The sequence below is a fragment of the Theropithecus gelada genome, chromosome 6 (genome assembly GCF_003255815.1).
Source record: "Theropithecus gelada isolate Dixy chromosome 6, Tgel_1.0, whole genome shotgun sequence".
Classification (NCBI taxonomy): Eukaryota; Metazoa; Chordata; class Mammalia; order Primates; family Cercopithecidae; genus Theropithecus; species Theropithecus gelada.
This window is the reverse complement of record NC_037673.1, coordinates 104726546-104746893: the sequence shown is the minus strand read 5'-3', so window position 1 is coordinate 104746893 and position 20348 is coordinate 104726546. Positions and strand designations below refer to the sequence as shown.

At 34.6% G+C, this 20348-nt stretch overlaps 1 protein-coding gene across 3 annotated transcripts in view; it reads right to left on the bottom strand.

Annotated features, from left to right (window-relative positions):
* Nucleotides 1–20348, bottom strand: part of FER (FER tyrosine kinase) — a 437039-nt gene that overhangs the window by 288148 nt on the left and 128543 nt on the right. For 2 of the 3 annotated variants that reach the window (XM_025387375.1, XM_025387376.1), the window contains 2 exons: nucleotides 14719–14841; nucleotides 1629–1818 (listed from right to left, as the gene is read on the bottom strand). In XM_025387375.1, the coding sequence (XP_025243160.1) occupies nucleotides 1629–1818; nucleotides 14719–14841 (313 nt within the window). Of the gene's footprint in view, nucleotides 1–1344; nucleotides 1515–1628; nucleotides 1819–14718; nucleotides 14842–20348 lie in introns of all 3 variants that reach the window. The other variant, XR_003119794.1, reaches the window with a different exon arrangement.

Genomic DNA, 20348 nt, shown 5'->3' with positions numbered 1-20348 from the left:
AGTGAACAAAAGATTTACTAGATAAGATATTCAAAAGCCAAACAAAAGGAAAACTTTTCAGAAGTTCCTTTTAAAGAACACATATGCCAGATACTTATCAAGAATCACGAAGCAAGAAAGGGAATTTAACAGGCTCCTTGGTACATATGCTGAGATCCTTATAGCTAGGACAGTGAAGGAGAGCAAGGATTCATAATTCACAATTCACAAAGTGATGTGTAGATTAATATGGCTCAATATTAATAACAACCACAATAGTTTAATTTTAATATGTAATAGTAATAACCACAGTTGTTTAAATACTTCATATTCATTTTTACATTTACCATATTCTCAGATACAGTCTTTTTTTTTTTGGCTATGGAGACATATGAATCCACTTAATCAAATCATACCATTTAGAATCACATAAAGTAAAAATTACTAAAATATCAGCTATAGCATAATTATAATAATTCTATAAGTTACCCACAGGAAATGCCAAGGATATAGCTCAGACTTTTTTAACCTTGGCACTTTTCCTATTTTGATCTGGATAATTTTGTGCTGGTAATGTGAAGGGAGGGGGCTGTTCTGTGCATTCTAAGAGGTTCTGTGTATCACCAATCTCTACCCACTAGATGTCGATAGCACTCATTGATTGTGACAATCAGTGTCTGGAGATACTACCAAATGTCCCAGGTATGTGGGTGGGGGTGCTGGGGAGGATGTCATGGGTGGGGAATGACCACTTGGTGAGAACCACCAACATACATAGATAGATAGATGAATAGATAGATAATAGAAAAAAGAAAAAGAAAGAGGAAGAGAGAGAAAAGAAAGAGGAAGAGAGAAGGAGAAGGAGGAGAAAGAAAGAAAAAGAGAAAGAGGAAGGAAGGAAGGAAGGAAGGAAGGAAGGAAGGCAGGCAGGCAGGAAGGAAGGCAGGCAGGCAAGGAGGGAGGGAGGGAGGGAGGGAAGGGAAGGGAAAGAAAGGGGGGAAGAAGGAGAAAGGAGAGAGGAAAGAGGAAGGAAAGGAGAGAAGAGAAGAAAGAGGAGAGGAGAGGAGAGGAAAGGAAAGGAAAGGAAAGGAGAGAAGAAAGACTTTATACTAGGCATTCTTAAACAGCTAATACAACTATGAAATAAATGAATTTCAAGTTGGTGAATTTGAATGTATTTATTGTAGTTTAAGGATCACATTTATGAGCAGAAAAAAACTTCTTAAACTAAATCAATATTTTGTATTTTAAAAGCAATAAGTACACCAGCAATCTCAGATAAGATTCTACTTTACTTAAGACGAAAAAAATTAATAAATAGCTTTCTTCTTATTGTTTACTTCTCTCTTAAGAATAAGACCCTACCTTCCTGCTGTCTCCCAGGAATAAAAACAACTGCAGTCTTTCCTTTCAGTTTTGAAGGCAAGAGAAGAACTTTTTCCTCTGACTCTACAGGTGGTTCCTGAAAGTGCTCTCCAGGTGACCTGAGGTGACTGACAAGTCTATTTTGCATTTACAAACAAGTTTAATAGGACCTGCATATTAACAAGAGTAATAATGTGTTATAGCAAATTGGAGTAATCTTTGTATTCACTTATTACCTAGACACTACTCTTCCAAGTTTCTCATTGGATTATTCTTTAGCTTACCATAGATGTAACTGATCGTGCATCTTCTTCATAATTTACTACTGGAGGTGGCTCTTTCCCATCATTTTCTTGCACTTTTTGCTCTAGTAATTCCTTCTGTACTGAAAACTTTGCTTCAGTGCATCTCAGCTGCTGGACTGACTGCTTCAGTTCTTCAAGTGCCTGTTTTTGGCTTAGCAGAAGCACAATACTAAAAGAGAATAAATTAAATATAAATGATTTCAACTTCATTAAGAAGACATTAAGGAAACTTCATATATGTAAATTATGCTTTTCTTTGATTTCATTTTTATAAGAGCATTTTAGAATAATAAAAAATATGAAACTAAGCAGATTTTAAGTTATCACAGTATTTATTACATGCTAGCATTAACAAAATGGAAGTGTTTGGAGTCAAATCCAAATTCAAGATGCTTTCAAATATATTATGATCTATGACATTCATTTTATTTTAGCTAAACCATATACCTCACAGAGTAGACACTTAGGTCCAGAGATGTAGGGCCTAGAATGAATTAAAATAACAGAAGCAGAATCTTAAATTTACCTTAAGTATCAAAGGCAATATAGCTAGGGTCAGATCTGTGCCTAGGGTAAAATAAATAAAATCAAGGTGACAGTCTGGATACGAAGCTTGTGTATATGTTGTGAGGGATGTGTGTCTGGAGGCAGGTGAAGCTACAATGACAAGGACTAAGGGCTAAGATGTAATTGGGGGAACGAGTAAAACAAAGGGCCCCAAATCTTTCCAACATCTCCAATACAAAGACAGTAGACTTTCCCATCCCTCCTTTAGAGTACAAGGCCACAGGTTGTCTTACTGTGAGTTTTTAACCCTTGGAGGCTGCCTTCAATGATAATTTCAAACTCATTCACCCACATTGAAGCCACAGGTAAACAGGCAGTGATGGTAGATACTTCTGGAAATAGCCCACACTATATATTACAAAAATTCCCAAAAAGGACTATGCCATGCACTGCTGAAAGTAAGTTATTAGTATGTAAGAGACAATAGATTATAAATTAGAGAAAATGTCAAAATCAGAACATAAGGTCAGAAAATATCTTCTTAAATTGAAACTATAAGGCTCAACATAAACTGAATAAATATTCACAGGCAAAAATAACCACACTAAGAGAGATTTATTTATAAATACGATGCTGATCAATATTTTGAAAACTAAATTCAAATTTAATTGAGCAGGGTGCAACCTCAATGACTGCTATAAAGAAAGCTGTAATCTCCTTATTGAAACAAGTTTCAAGTGAGTGTCCTAACAAACAGAAGAGAAAAAAGTATAAGAAAAGTAAAACTAATGAGTAAGAACATTTATAAGAGACCTAGTAATATCCAGAAGATAGACCTCTCCAGTGGAATTCAATAAATGGTAATCAGTATTTACATCATTATCATTCAACAGTCTGTGATCTGTGTTCTAAATCCACACAGACTTCGTGATAAATTCATGCAGTTTTATTTATTAGTTGGTAACTTCTTTTTAATAATAAATTGGCATTTCTGAGTTCTCAGTAATCTCTTGAGACAAAGTTGATTTTTTTAAAAGAATCACTTTTGTGGCAGCATGATTTATAAAGACACGTACACACGTATGTTTATTGTGGCACTATTCACAATAGCAAAGACTTGGAACCAACCCAAATGTCTATCGATGATAGAATGGATTAAGAAAATGTGGCACATATATGGCATGGAATATTATGCAGCCATAAAAAAGGATGAGTTCATAGAGACATGGATGAAGCTGGAAACCATCATTCTCAGCAAACTATCACAAGGACAAAAAACCAAACACCGCATGCTCTCACTCACAGGTGGGAATTGAACAATGAGAACATTTGAACACAGGAAGGGGAACATCACACACCGGGGCCTGTTGTGGGGTGGGGGAAGGGAGGAGGGATAGCATTAGGAGATATACCTAATGTAAATGATGAGTTAATGGGTGCAGCACACCAACATGGCACATGTATACATACGTAACAAACCTGTACGTTGTGCACATGTACCCTAGAACTTAAAGTATAATAATAATAATAATAATAATAAAAGAATCACTTTTGTGAACATAAATTTATCAGGACCAGGTCCTGGAAAAGACTGCACCCATTAAGTACTTAAAGCTTCCAGAGGATTTCCTCTTTGCATCTCCTAGCTACAAAGAAAAACAAAAAAGACTCCAACAATGACAACGATACAAGACATAATTTAAAACATTCAAGGTAAAGTGGAAAAATACATTCTCATGTACATCCACAATAGCAGTCACATAAAGGTGAATGATTTCAAAAATGTGAGCAAAATCAACAGGGAGGTATACTTCAAAATAATAATACTCTAAAGTAATATTGTTACAGTAATTTTACACAAACAAATTTCATAAAGACTACCAGGAAAAATAAAAAAAAAACTTAAAAGAATAAAAATAAACTTTGCAAAATGAAATCAGAAATGACAAGGCACAAGGCAAGTAAATATTAACTGAACATCTGAATATAATTCAAAAACATGTATTTATGGAAGTAAATAATATACATTTTACTCTCTTAAACCTATGGTCAGCTGAACAATGTCCCCCAAAAGATAACCACATCCTTATGCCCAAAACCTGCAGTGTTTGTCTGCTTACATGGCAAATAAACTTTTCAGATATGATTAAGTTAAGGGTGTTGAGATGTCGGATTATCCTATATTATCTAGGTGAGCCTAGTGTAATCATAAGAATACTTACAAGAAGGAGGCAAGATGAACAATGTCAGAAAAGGTGATGTGAAAATGGAAACGATGTAAGAAAAGGCAGTGTAATTGGGACAGAGTGAAGTAATGAGGATAGCCTTTAGAAACTGGAAAAGGCAAAGGAAGCAAATTCTCCCCTAGAATGTCCAGAAAAACCAGCCCTACGAACACCATAGTTTTAGGCCAGTAAAACTGATTCTGACTTGTGACCTCCAGAATTATAAGAGAATAAATCTGTGTTGCTTTAAGCTACTGTATTTGTGGCAATTTGCTACAGCAGCAAGACAATAGTAATACAAACCCTGATAGATGCCATATCCATTTTATGTTTATTTAAAAGGAAAAGATTAAAACATTTTAAAAAGTTAAAATTTTGAAAAAAGATTTCAAGTCATATATATTTCTCAAGTTTAGAGAAACAGCTTAATTTTAACAAATGACTTCTCGTGATGTTTCCAATCTCTACGCCTTACTGTTATTTCACCTTTATTTTACCCTGGATAATAAACAGGATCTTCCAAAATGATTCTAAAACATTTGTATAATTTTTTAAAATCACTAAAAACTGATTCTCTAACTACAACAATACATTTTCTCTAATCCTCACTGGGAACCTGAATAGCCCCTGATATGATTTGGCTGTGTCCCCACCCAAATCTCAAACTGTAGCTCCCATAATTCCCACGTGTCATGAGAGAGGCCTGCTGGGAGGTAATTGAATCATGATGGTGGGTCTTTTCTGTGCTGTTCTCATGGCAGTACATAAGTCTCATGAGATCTGGTGGTTTCATAAGGAGGGATCCCCTGCACATGCTCTCTCTCTTGCCTGCTGCCATGGAAGATGTGTCTTGCTTCCCCTGCACCTTCCACCATGAGTGTGAGGCCTCCCCAGCCATGTGGAACTGTGAATCTAAACCTCTTTCCTTTCCCCTGCCCTCTTTCCAGTCCATCCCGTGGCACCAGCACCACGCTCTTCTATTCTTTTTTCAGGCCGGTTGTGGAACTCAAGAATGACCTGAGCATCTGTGGAACGCTCCATTCTGTGGATCAGTATCTCAACATCAAACTAACTAATATCAGTGTCACAGACCCTGAGAAATATCCTCACATGTTATCAGTGAAGAACTGCCTCATTCAGGGCTCAGTGGTTCCATACATGCAGTTGCCAGCAGACGAGATACACAAACAGTTGCTACAGGATGCGGCAAGGAAGGAACCCCTGCCGCAGAAACAGTGATGGCTCCTCCTCCTCTTCCCCTTCCTCTTTCACTGGTGACCCCAAGTCCCAGCCTGAACCCCTAATGCCCAATATTTGAAGAGGTTTTATTTGTTTTTTAACTAATGATGGTTTTGTGGGGTTTTTTAAGGGATGAGTGGATGAGAGGAATAATAGAGAACAGCTATCCTCTGTTGAGAAGGTGAGAAAAAGTAGGCTGGGAAACTTCAAAGCCTTCCAATCCCCAGCACCTGCCTTTCTCGCTACTTCCCTGGAGATAGTGGAAGAGTTTCCTAGGTCTTTCCAGGGCAGCATGTGATTCATTTGGGGATGGAAGGAATCTGTCCCACATCAGGAATAAAATTTATGATGCAGGGAAAAACAAAACAAAACAAAACTCTTTCCTTTATAAATTACCTGGCCTTGGGTATGTCTTTATTAACAATGTGAAAACAGACTAATACAGCCCCCTGCCAGTTTTATTTATTATTTAAATATCTGTTCGTGGAGTCCTCCACTGCAAGTAGGAACGCTTTCCTTAAAAGATGACTATTTGTTTGTTTTTATGCTCTTAGAATCACCCAAGATCAAGTTCTTATGACCATAAGGCCTTTTTTTCCTTTCCCTTTGCTTGTCCCACACAGTTGCCTTTAGTCTTGTTGCTGTTAGTCATTCAGCCGCTCACACAAATATGGGGGGAGACTTATGGTGACACTGTCACCTTGAATGCTGAACATGCTGTCTATGGGATTTTTTTGTTCTTATTGTTGTTGTTTCCATGTGGTATCCTCATTACTATGTCTGCTTCTGTGAGACATTTTGGCCAGATTATAAAACTACATCACAAGACCTCCTACTTCTACAAAGATAGAATGTACTGACTCTGCAGAAAAGAGTTAACATAGATTTAAACATAAAATCTCAAACTATTAAACTTTTAGAAAAAAAAAATAAAGAAGAAAACCTTTGAGATCCAGGACTAATAGCATATACTGACTCTGCAGAAAAGAGTTAACATATAGATTTAAATGTAAAATCTCAAACTATTAAGCTTTTAGAAAAAAACAAACAGAAGAAAATCTTTGAGATCTAGGACTAGGCAAAGACTTCTTAGACTTAACACCAAAGCACGAACCACAAACCTTAAAAGAAATAAAATGGACTTTTTTTTTTAATGCTAGTCAAGTGCAGTAGTGAGAATGGGAGAAGGAGTAAAACAAGGAGCTCAATCTATAACTGACTGAACAATCAATTGAGTTATCCACTACCTTCAGACCAGCCTAAAATGGATTTCTTCAAAATTAAAAAATTTTGTTCTATGAAAGACCCTGTCTCTTGAGAAGATGAAAAGACAAGGCACAGACTGGGAGAAATGTCAAAGAAATAGAATATATGAAGAACTAGAATATAAAGGTCTAGAATATATAAAGAGTGCAAGAGTAAACAAAACAAAACAAGCAAACATCCAATTAGAAAATGCACAAAAGAGCTGAACAGGTATTTCACTAAAACAGGATACACCAATGACAAACCAGCACATTGAAAAGATGTTCCAGAACATCATTCATTAGGGAAATGCATATTAAAACAACAATGAAATATCACTACACATCTTTTAGAATGGCTCAAATACAACATAGTGAAAAAGTGACAATACCAAATGCTGGCAAGGATGAGAAAAAAAAAAGGGATCACTCACACATTACTGGTGGAAACGTGTTAATAGTACAAACTAAACTAATGCAATTACCATACAATTAGCAACTTTGATCCTAGGCAGTTACCCCAGAAAAATTATAACTTATGTTCACATAAAAACCTATACATAAATGTTTGGAGACCTTTATTTGTAGTAGCCCCAAACTAGAAACAAACCAGACGTCCTTCAAAGTATGAATGATTAGACAAATTGTGGTATATCCATACTGTTAGGGGTTGAATTGTATCCCCCAGGAAGATATGCTCAAGTCCTAATGCCTGAAAACTCAGAATGTGACCTCATTTGGAAACAGGGTCATTTCAGATGTAGTTAAGGTTAGATCATACAGGAGTAGGATAGTCCATTAATGGAAAAGACTGTTGCCCTTATAAAAAGAGGAAAATCTGGATACAGAGAAGAGACACACAGGCAGAGGATCATATGGAGACACAGGCAGAGACTAGAGTAAAGCTTCTACAAACCAAGAATGTCAAGGATTGTCAGCTATCACCAGAAGCTAGGAGACAGGCATGAAACAGATTCTCCTTTGGAGTTCTCAGTAGGAACCAACACTGCCAACACCTCATTACATACTTTTACCCTCCAGAACTGAGAAAGAATAAATTTAATAAATAAAATTATGTTGCTTTAAGCTGCCCACTGTGCAGTATTTTATTACAGCAGCCCTAAGAAACTGATACACGTATCACGGAACACTGTACTACTCAACAGTAAAAAGGAATGAAAGTAGCTGGATGGATCTCCGAAGAATTATGCTGAGTAAAAAGCCAATGCCAAAAGGTTACATACAACATGACTCCATTTATATAACATTCTTGAAAAACCAGACTAATGGTTTTTAGGGGTTAGTAAGGAGCTAGATGGACCAAAGGAAGTGTGGCTATGAAAGTACAACATGAGAGATTCTTGCAGTGATGGAAGTGCTCTGTATCTTAACTGTATCAATGTCAGTATCTGGGTTGTGATATTATTTTATGGTTTTACAAGATGCTACCATTGAGGGAAACTGAATATAGGGTACACGGGATCTCTCTGTATTATTTCTAACAACTAAATGTCAATCCATAATGATTTCAAAATGAAAAAATTATTTAAAAAATATGTATCACCGCTGCTACATCATGTTTCCTCTGGTGAGGTGAGGAAATTTCTTCATTTTTTATTTTTGTAGGTACATAATAGGTATATATATTTATGAAGTACATGAGATATTTTGATAAAAGCACACGATGTGTTATAATCACATCAGGGTAAAGGGGGTATCCATCACCTCAAGCATTTATCCTTTGTGTTACAAACTATCCTATTATACTCTTCTGGTTATTTTAAAATGTGTATTGACTACAGTTACCCTGTTGTGCTATCAAATAGCACAACAATAGAATAGGTCTCATTCATTTGCCCAGCACTTCCCACTACCCTTCCCAGCCTCTGGTAACCAACCTTCTACTCTCTATCTACAGGAATTCAAATGTTTTAATTTTTAGCTCCCACAAATAAGTGAAAACATGCAGTTTGTCTTTCTGTGCCTGGCTTATTTCACTTCACATAATGCTTCACATAATGACCTCCAGTGCCATCCATGTTGAAAATGACAGGATCTCATTCATTTTTTAATGGCTGAATAGTAGTCCATTTTGTACAGGTACCACATTTCCTTTGTCTGTTGATGGATACTTAGGTTGCTTCCGACTCTTGACTATTGTGAATAGTGCTGCAATAAACATGGGAGTGTAAATATCTCTTGGATATATTGACTTCCCTTCTTTTGAGTATATACTTAGCAGTGAGATTCCTGGATGGCATGGTAGCTCTATTTTTAGTTTTTTCAGGTACCTCCAAACTGTTTTCCATAGTGGTTATACTAACTGAGGTGAGATTTTTATCCTCTCATATGTCTTGAGCTCCTAACTAAATAATTTGTTTTGGAGGAAGGTCTTTTTTATTCCCCTTCAGGACTTGAAAGTTTCTACTGTATTGTACCATGCTGGCAATCAGTTAGACGATATCGTAATATCAAGAATAAGATTAAAGTGTAAATTTCCTTGTTTTGATTTTTAGTGGTTTTTAAGGATGAGTCTTGCGGGGGGTGTATGCCTCTAGTCCTAACATTTAAAAATCAACATGTCTGATCATGAAATCAATTAGAAAAATTCACTTCTTCCAGTTAATCCCATTTCAGCCTTTATCCATGACATAATCTCTCATATATGAACATGTTCCTTTTCTTCAGTAATTACCGAAAAAAATGTATTGCTGGTCTCACTATGTAAAATACTATACAATTATGTTTATAATACCACTGAGCAAACATGCAATACATATCTCAGTAAGTAGAAATTATAGTAAATGTATGATTATTTAGTACAAGATGCATAGGAGGCCATAAATAAATTTAAAACGTGGAAGCTTCCAGGACCCTTGCATGTGCTACTTCCTATCTCTGAACACTCTTTCCATGCATTCTTCACATGCAGGGTATCTTCTGCCCATCTCCTAGGAGACCTCTGATCATCTTTCTTAAGTAGCTGTTCCTCTGTTCTATCTGAACCCTTATTTCATAGCAATGATCATAACTGGTAATTATTTTAATTTTGTATTGGTTTCCTCCATAAAAGTGTAAGTTTCATGAGCCATGTGACCATACGTGTCTTACCTCTCACTGCATTCACAGCATCTGGTAGATGCACAATCAACATTGTTGAATGAATTCCCTATTTACATAGCACATTTTTTTTTAAATCGCATAATTCAAAAACTCTGAGTCAAAGGAAAAAAAGAAAGGTTCCTGAATTTCAAAACTAGAACACTTTTCTAGATTATTAAGTCTTACCTTTACCAGAAGCTAGATGTGACACTTCGCAAGTCTCTTAAAATTTCTGGACCTCAAGATGTCACATTATTTGAAAGGCAGTGAGGCTAAATCAAATGATCTCTTAAGATTCTGCATGGCTCTATGATTTTATAATATATAAGGTATTTTTAAATACTAAGTGATAATGGTATAAAACAGGTTAAGACAACACAAAATTAAATAACCATTTTACTTTTTGTAAATCAAACCAAGCACTGAAACCAGCAGTAACATCACTAGCTCTTTATGCCACCAAGTCATAAATGACATATGCTTGGTATTTTTTCCCATAACTTTTTTCTAATACAAAAGTCAAGGACCACAAAACAGGAAAAGATTGGTATTATTTCCATTTGAATAAACAGGCTTTAGAAGTAATGAGTGAAGGTATATATACTAGACTGATACTCTGTGTTGGATTAAAGTATATTTAGTGTATATTATACAATACAAAATTTTAGTGTATTAAATACACTAAATACACCAAGTACACGAAACGTATTTAATTTGGCATATTTAGTGTATTTAATACATTACAATTTTTTTACAAAAATTTCAAATGGTTGGTTTTCCTTTCATTCTATATTTTTTAAATAAAATTCTGCGATAGCTACATTTCAACTAAGAACTGCATTACTCACATAAGCTTGAACTCTGTTTTTGCTAATGTGTCAATTTAAAAATCACATAAAAGCCATTCTTGAAGTTTTTCACTTCATATTATTCAATTATAGGAATCAAAGCTATCAAATGATTTATCATATAATTTATTTTTTCACTGTCATTAGACATTTTAGAGACATGGATATATTAAATTCAAATTATAAAAATTTGGTTTTAGTCTCATATTTTTATACGACAAATACTGTTATTTCTATTAAGTAAATATTCAATATAATTCCATTAATTTAAAAATAAGAATGCAAATATCTAACAGACTATTTTTGACATTTGGGAAGAAATGTAGTCTTTCTTTTTTACTTTCAAGTAACACAGTACGTGAAACTAACAAAGTGTTGAGAAGTAAAGATAACGTAAGTTTATTATTATAAGTAGATAAAAATTGCTTTTAATTATATATGCATATTTAAACATGTATGTGTAGATATACACACATGTACATAATAAAAGGAAATGTTCAAGAAATATTAAGAAATTAAAATGCAAACATTTGCCCTGGAATCCCTTTCAGAGTATGTGTTTAGCAAAATATGTTAACATATAATTCAAAGGCAAACTTCAACCCTACCAATGTCTGCATTTAATGAAATTTAGCAGTAACTCTTTAGTCATATAAACATACTTAACATTTTCAAGATTATACCTTGATTCTAACAATAAAAACTCCACACTAACAAAAGTTAACAAGAGTTCGGTTAAACGGGTCTCATCCCCTGAAAACCTTGGCATACCAACCCTTGTTAACTTATTCTCTAAAGAATGTACTTAAAATCATAAGATCAAGCAAATGATATGATCAAAAAGACAAAAGCTATGGAGTCAGCAATTCATGTGTTTTCTACCATTTACTACGTATGTGATTGTAGGTAAGTTATCTAAACTCTCAAAGACCTGAACGTAAAACACAGGCTACTATACAACAGGCACAGAAAGATAACATTCAATGAGTTAACATATATATTATATGTTTATATACATTATATATATGTTTATATATGTTATATATGTGTGTATATATAAAATATCCAGCATAATATGTGACACAAAGTAAAACCTCAAGAAATATTACTTTCCATATATCCACTACCCTTCAAGGCTCCTCTCTCATATCCATTCTCATATCCTGATAAATATAAACAGGTAGAGGAACATGGATTATACATCCATTATGTAGATTTAAAAAAAGGCAAAATTTGAGTCAAGAAAATATGTAAAAATTCAAATAATCTCACAACTTCTAGATTAAGGAGCCCTTAAAGATCATCTCCTCCAACAATTTACAGCCAGACATTCTGGTGAGAGGGTTAGCACTTTCAATTTTCTTTCTTTATATCCACTAAATTTTAAAATAGGAGTCAATTTATAGTGTGTGCTTTTGCAAAATTATAAAAAGTAGAACCACTTGGTCATCTATAAACATGTGAAGACATTTATCCACAAACACAGAAAATTCTTTTGTTTAGTTTTATATGTGCAATGGGTGATGTTTTATTTTATCATTCAAATAAAATCTTCTGTTAATGCAATACTAAAAATTTGCAGATTTCATAAAGGAATGATCAGAGTCACTCAAATTTTTCTGTTCTCGCCTTTAAAGGGCTCATTGATTCCCATTTAACGTTTCAATGGACTGAATGTTTGTATGCTACCAAAATTCAAATGTTGAAAACCCCTAACACAATGGTATTAGGAGGTGGGGGCCTTTGGAAGGTAATTAAGTCATGAAGATAGAGCCCTTATCAATGGGATTAGTGCCATTATAAAAGAGATCCCGGGGAGCTCTTACCCTCTTTCTGCCATGTGAGGATACAATGAGAAGATAGCAGTCTGCAGTCTGGAAGAGGGTCCTCACAAGAACCCAATCATGCTGGCACCCTGATTTCATACTTACAGCCTCCAGAACTGTGAGAAATAAATTCTGCTCTTTATTAAGTAATCTAGCCTATGGTACATTGTTTTAGCAGACCAAACTGACTAAGACAAAAATTTAACACCAAGTTATAATAACAGCTATAGTATAAATGAGAAAAGTAGCCCTCTAAAATTTGATGTGGTATAATAGAATAGATGCTGTTGCCATTCACTGAAATAAAGAATACTAAGACTGAACTAGGTTAGGCTGAATGTGGTTGGGTTGTATGGAGATTTTTAATTCAGCCTTTGGACATGGGGAATTTAGGATACTTCTGAGACATTCAAAAACGCATGTCAAGGAGGCAATTGGTTACATGGCCACAGAGTTCAGAAAGTAAATCTGAGAGACAGTAATAAATGGGTCATTTTCAGGAGATCACTTAGGGAAAAAGTTCAGGGAGAGGAGTGAGAGAGCCTAGGGCCATGCCTTCCATAACTCTAAAATGGATTGGCTGAGTGGAGGAGAATGGGTTTGCAATGGAGTGGCCAGAAAGAGAGGAGTAAGATCTGGAATTTTGAGTTCCAAAGGCCAAGGGAAAAGAAAACAAATGAAGTCACTAAATTCAGATACTATTAATAGGTCAAGTAAGATAGTTTCTAAATTTAGCTAGCAATGTAGACGTCATTGTGATCTTAGAGCTACCCATTTCCATAGCGATAGGGCAAAAAGCCAGACTTTGAAAACTAAGTGGGAACTGATGAAATGAGTGAGCATAATTACTCTTGGAACAAGTTTGAACTAAGAAGACAGAAAGCAAAGATAGTAGTTGGGAAAAAATATGGAGATTTAAGAAGGATTATCTGGGGTGGGTAGGGAAGTGCAGATTGCTTTTCGGAGTCAACATTTAAGTATATTTAAAAAGTGAGCACAAGGACCCAGTTGGGAAGGAAAGGTGAACATAATATATAAATTATGTAAAACCTGTGAAAGTAGAAATAATAAAATACCAAAAAAAAAAAAATGCATAAGAAATGAACTTAGGACAAAGAACAGTTCCTCTACTGAAGTAAGGAAAGAGAATGAGTACAAATTTGGGTAGGTTTGGAACTCTAATCTCAGAAAAGAAGAAAAATGTCGTCCAATGTTTCTAATTTCTTTCAGGGATGTGGATGTCCATCTGCTCACTATGATGAGGGAGATAAGTAATCAGAGATCTGAAATAAGTGAAGGATATATGAAAAGTTGTGCAGAAAGAGCAGGTACAAACCAGAGAAATCCTATATATCACGAATTCCTTGAGAGTCTAGATAAATCAAAGAATATGTGAGAGTATAATAGCAAGAAATATGTAAAGTCTAGTCAGGATTAGAAAAACCACACCAGCAACCACTGTTGTAGATGCAATTAATAAAGGCAGATTAGAAACTTGAAGTTTAGATTAAAATTTAAATTCTTACGCAGTAGAAAGCCTAATGAAGTCAGTAAAAGAAGAGTATACCAACACAAGTAAAGTCTGTGGACCTAGGAAGATATTTACAAATCCAGAAATCAGCAAGACAAAACAGCACAGCTAATCACTGAGTGATTTTTATCTGTTTTCTAATCAGTCTGCTTCCTTTTAACACAGTAGAGCCTATTTATAGGTAATATTAGTCTGCCACTTTCTTAACGGGAATTCGCAATGGGTCTGGTGAAAATGGATATAGGAAAGTAAAGACAGCTTTAACAATGAATTTTCGAAAAATAGTTCAAACTGGTAAAACATTGAGACATATGATCAGGATGCTACATTTACAAAAAGACAAAATCATTTTTCCCAAGGACACTATATTTTTTAAAACCACAGAATCATTTTTCCAGAATCCTAGAAATTAACTATACAAAATTTTACACTTAAAATGAAAGTTTCTGCTTCTAGAAATGTTATGTCCATACTGCCATGTAACTAAAATATTTTTGTAAAACTACAATTAAACATTCTTCCTTCAAATTGTTTCTCTTTTACTCACTCAGATTTCTTCTCACAAGTCTCGGAACATTCTTCAATTCTCTTCTCTAACTCCAAAACAGCCTCCTCCTTGTTTAAAAGCATCTGCTGTGTTTGCATAAGTTCTTCTGCTAAGGTTTTCAACCTAGAATAAACATTATTCTCAATATCAATCAACAAATTATGTTCACTTTATACATATCAAAAAAGTATTCATCTTATGTGGCAATGTCCAAAACAGTAGCCACATATAATTTGATTTAAACTAAAGTAAAATTTCAGCTCATTTCAGATGCTAAACAGAAATGTAGTTACTGGCTACCTTACTGGATGGTGGAAAAAAGAATATTTCAATAATCACAGTAAGTACTTGGGCAATACTGGTCTAGAATCTTATTTCACCAAAAAGAAAAAGAGAAGTAGGTAAAGAAAAGAGAAGAAAACAACTTTGGTAGACACTGAGTAAATGGTAGGTAGTATTATTTGCAGATGCTATCTCATTTCCTCTTCACAACAGTCTTCTGAGATACATACTATTATTTTAAAGAAATGAAAGTGAGGCTCAGTCATTTGTCATTTTAAATTCATGGTAAGCTATTTCTATTTTCACATATTGTAATAATACTTTAGGAGTATTTTCTGTATAGAATTGAAGACAATTTAACACATACATTAATATGCACTCACAAACCAGACAATTTATGTTTGCATAAAATGCATTGAGTCCTTAATGGAAATATTTCTACCACAAAAACATGCATGGCTATCATATCAGTTTAAAATTTTTATCTTCAGCTTTTCAAAGCAAGATATGAAACCCAAAAGATAAAACAGAAAATATTAAATAATCTAACTCTATACAAATGTAAATTTATCTGAACTTAAAGAGGTCATAAAGTCAAAAGCAAAATTCAGACTGAAGAAATATATGCAGCGCAAATTACAAGAGCCCTTTTCGTGTAGAAAAACTCTTAGAAAAAAGACAAACTAACATGAAAATGGACAAAAAATCACAACAGAAGTTCACCAAGAAAAAATTAAATGATCAATAAGCATATGACATTATTACAACTTGACTGACTATATAATAAGTTATTTTTCACCTACTAAAATTGACAAGCATGAAAAATACTTGGAATATCCAGTAATAACAATTTTTTTAAAATGGAAACAATTATACAACACTGATGTGAAAAAATTGGCACAAATTTTTCAGGGGTCATCTTGGAACTGTCTCTCAAATTTTAAATTAGAAAATTATTTGACCATCTAAAAATGTGTCGTACCAAAACACTTGTACAATATGCACAAAGTCTGTCCATACAAAAATATTTGTTGCAATATTGATTATAAAGCAAAAAACTACAAAATCTTTGAATGCCCTAGTATAGCATACAGTCACTAAAAAAGAATTAGGCACACATATATAAGATTTTTCTAAGATATAATTTTAAATTAAAAGGCAAGATGTAGCAGAATACATATAGCATTGTTCTAATTATATTAAAATACATATACATGCATATGTTCCATGAACTGAATTGTGACCCCAAAATTCATCTGTTGGGGCCCTAACCCCCAATATAATGGTATCTGGAGATGAAGCCTCTAGGAGGTAATTAGGAATAGATGAAGTCATGAAGGTGGGACCCTCATGATGGGATTAGAGCCCTTAGAAGAAGAAACAGCACAGAACTCACTACCTCTCCTCTCTCTCTCCTCACGTACACAAAGAAGAGGTCACCTGAGGACACAGCAAGAATTACCTATGTACAAGTCAGGAAAAGAGCCCTCACAAGTAACCAAAATCAATTGACATCTTGATCTTGGACTTCCCAGCCTCCATATCTATGAGAAGTAAATTTCTGTTGTTTCAGCCATCCAGCCTATGGTAATTTGTATGACAGTGTGATGTGGTTTGGCTATGTCCCCACCCAAATCTCATCGCAAATTATAACTCCCACAATTCCCACAAGTTGCCAGAGGAACCCAGTGGGAGGTAACTGAATCATGGGGACAGGTCTTGCGCATGCTCTTCTCACAATAGTGAATAAATCTCATGAGATCTGATGGTTTTAAAACAAAGAGTTCCCCTGCAGAAACTGTTTTTGCCTGCTGCCATCCATGTAAAATGTGACTGGCTCCTCCTTGCCTTCTACTATGATTGTGAGGCCTCTCCAGCTATGTGGAACTGTAAGTCCATTAAATCCTCTTTTCCTTCCTAGGCTCAGAAGTCTTTATCAACAGCATGAAAACAGACTAATACAGTGCAAACAGACTAATACAATATGTATGTATTTATGTGGTATGTTTATATATGAATATATAGGATAAGAAACAGACAACTACAAACCAAAGTTTTATCCAAACTCTCAAGAGGTGTGGGATTGGAGTAGTGAGTGATTTAAGTCCAAAGAAGTCTTTCATAGTTTACTCCATATATATCAACACTGTTTGAATCTCTTATAACAAGAATAGATTTTTTAGAATCATTAAATAATAAGTAATATAAAGAGAGGCAGAAAAACTATCATACATAATCAGAAGAATGCTAAATACGGCAATAAAGATTGTTTCATTTTTATTTAGAGTGAAACAGCATAATAAATTTCAGTAAGTCTCTGACGGCATTTGATATTAAAGCAAAATAAAAGCAATAATACTTATAATAATGATTGAGAGTCATCAGGGAAAGGTCAGATTGAACATTTTTCTTTAATCATATATATATATTCATAAAAGATTTGTATCAAATCTAGTAAAATTATGTTTTTGAATATCATGGAGATACAAGCTTCAGTTATTGAGAGAATTCGCTTACATGGAATAGTTCATATTCTGACTATCAGATAAAGAAGAATTACTGTAGTAAGATTCAAGATCATTCTCAAGAAAGCTACATTTCAACCACTGGCTCCAACTTCCTTATTAAATAATTATAAATAAGTAAGTAAATAACACATAATGTTTTGCCATTTATCAAACTCTGCCTTACATATAATTTCATTTAATCCAAATGAAAGTTCAGAACACAGAGCCCTACCTCAGAATCTGTCCCAACCACTTTCTGTCACCCAAGTCTGGAGGGAACAGAAAAAACAAACAGCTTCTTATCACTGCCTTGACCATGCTACATCAAACCTGAATTTAATAAAAAGCCTTTTCTCTCCTTATCACTTTGTTCTGTTCTATCCTTTGCTTCTTTTCCCTGCACATTTCCCTTATTCTCATTCTCTTCCTGGTTAATTTTCCATTCACCTCTCTTCTCAAATCTTCAGTCATTCATTTAAACAAGTGTTTATTAAGCACATTCCTTCTGTCAGACACTCTGCTAGACAGTAGGGATACAACAATAAACAAGTTTGCCCTCAGGAAATTTACATTCTACTAGACAGACATCAAAGAGAAGACAAATGATTTAGAAGAATAAAATTATACAGGGAGGCCAGGAGCAGTGACTCACACCTGGAACCCCAGCACTCTGGGAGGTTGACGGGGGGCGGATCACTTGAGGTCAGGAGTTTGACACCAGCCTGGCCAACATGGTGAAACCTCATCTCTACTACAAATACAAAAATCAGCTGGGTGTGGTGGCAGGCACCTGTAATCCCAGCTACTCAGGAGGCAGAGGCAGGAGAATCGCTTTAATCTGAGAGGCAGAGGTTGCAGTGACCCAAGATCATGCCACTGCACTCCAGCCCAGGTAACAGAGCAAGACTTCATCTCAAATATATAGATATATATTTTTTTATCTCTCTTGCCATATATATATATATTTTATATATATATATATATATGGAAAGTATTTACTCTTTCTTATCATTATCCCGTTTAAAAAAAAAAATCCTGTAATGTGTAAATTAAGTGAAGAGAAAAACATTTGAGTAATTACAGTTCATGTATAGATGACATAATAAATGTAAGAACAGTTCATAAATTTCAAAGTACAATATTCACCATCATGTTATTACGTTTCATATACAAATATAATAGTAACAGTTCAAACGAGAACACATAGATACAGGGAGGGGAACACCACACACTGGGGCCTCTGAGGGGAGGGCTGGCAGGGTGAGGGAGAGCATTAGGATATACAGCTAATGCATGCGAGACAATAGCTGGTGATGGGTCGATAGATGCAGCAAACCACCATGGCACACATTATATATAACAAACCTGCACGTACTGCACATGTATCTGGAACTTAAATAAAATAAAATAACATAGAAAATAGTAACAGTTCAAATGGTTTATTCTTTACATTTTTAAAGTAAATATTATAATATTATAATGCAAAGCAGTTAAAAGTGATAAAATGACTCTGCCTGGAAAAAATTCACAAAATGACATAATACTTAACATTTATTGAGTACCACGCATAGTTTTAAGTACTTTATAAATAAGCACTTAAATTTATATAATTCTTACAACACCCTTATGATCTCCATTTACATATGAAAAACTGAGGCAGAGAGGTTAAGGCTCTTGTCCAAGGTCACAGAGCTGGTAAGTGGGAAAAGCTGATAATAGAGCCCAGGCAGCTTAAATCCTAAATCCACACCCTTAGCAACTAATATCCTGTCTTAGTAATTACACATTCTAGAATTTATCCTACATATACGCTTTAGAAAGTGTACAAAGATGTAAATACAAGAATGTTTATTGTATAATCACAATAAACAAAGGTAAATGTATCGTGATGCTAATGATGCTTAATTCTCAGGTGCCTCACTTGCATGATCCCTTCCAAGACTCTATACTTAATTTTGTATTTGTAAGTTTGTATAGATTTTCTTAAAGATGCTCCCTACACTCCAATTTTATAAGCTTGGAGTCCCACAAAACCTAGCACCAACTCTGGCAATGGAAAAAACTGGAAATAACCTAAATGCCCATCAATAAATAACAAAACTAAAGAAATTACGTTACAAACAAGTAGTAAAACACTGTACACGTTAAGAAGATTTAATACATGTTTAAAAAGAGGATGACACAAAGGAATATGCATAAAATAATTCCTACTTACACAGAAGAAAACAATTCATATACATGTATATGCTTGTATACACATTCTAGAAAAATACATACACTTTTTTCATGAGTTAAACCTGGAAGGTAGTGATGGTGGTCAACAAAAAGAAGAAAGGAAAATTTTAATTTTTATTGTATACCCTTTTTTAAGATTTTACAGATTTTATCATCTGCATGCTTTAGTTAGGTAATTTTTAAAGATTTAATTGTATTAAACGATACAAAGCAGCCCAGCACATTGGTTCACGCCTGTAATCACAGCACTTTGGGAGGCTGCAGCGGGTGGATCACTTGATGTCAGTAGTTCGAGACCAGCCTGGCCAACATGGTGAAACCTCATCTCTACTAAAAACACAAAAAATTAGCCAAGCGTGGTGGTGCACGCCCATAGTCCCAACTACTCAGAAAGCTGAGGCAGGAAAATCACTTGAAAGTGGGAGGCGGAGGTTGTGGTGAGCAGAGATTGCACCACTGCACTCCAGCCTGGGTGAGAGACCAAGACTCCATCTCAAAAAAAAAAAAAAAAAAAAAAGATACAAAGTCCTAAAACCTTTATTATGGATAATAAAAAGTTTCTAACACTTATCCAACACTTTTTATATCATAATCATTGGATGTCAC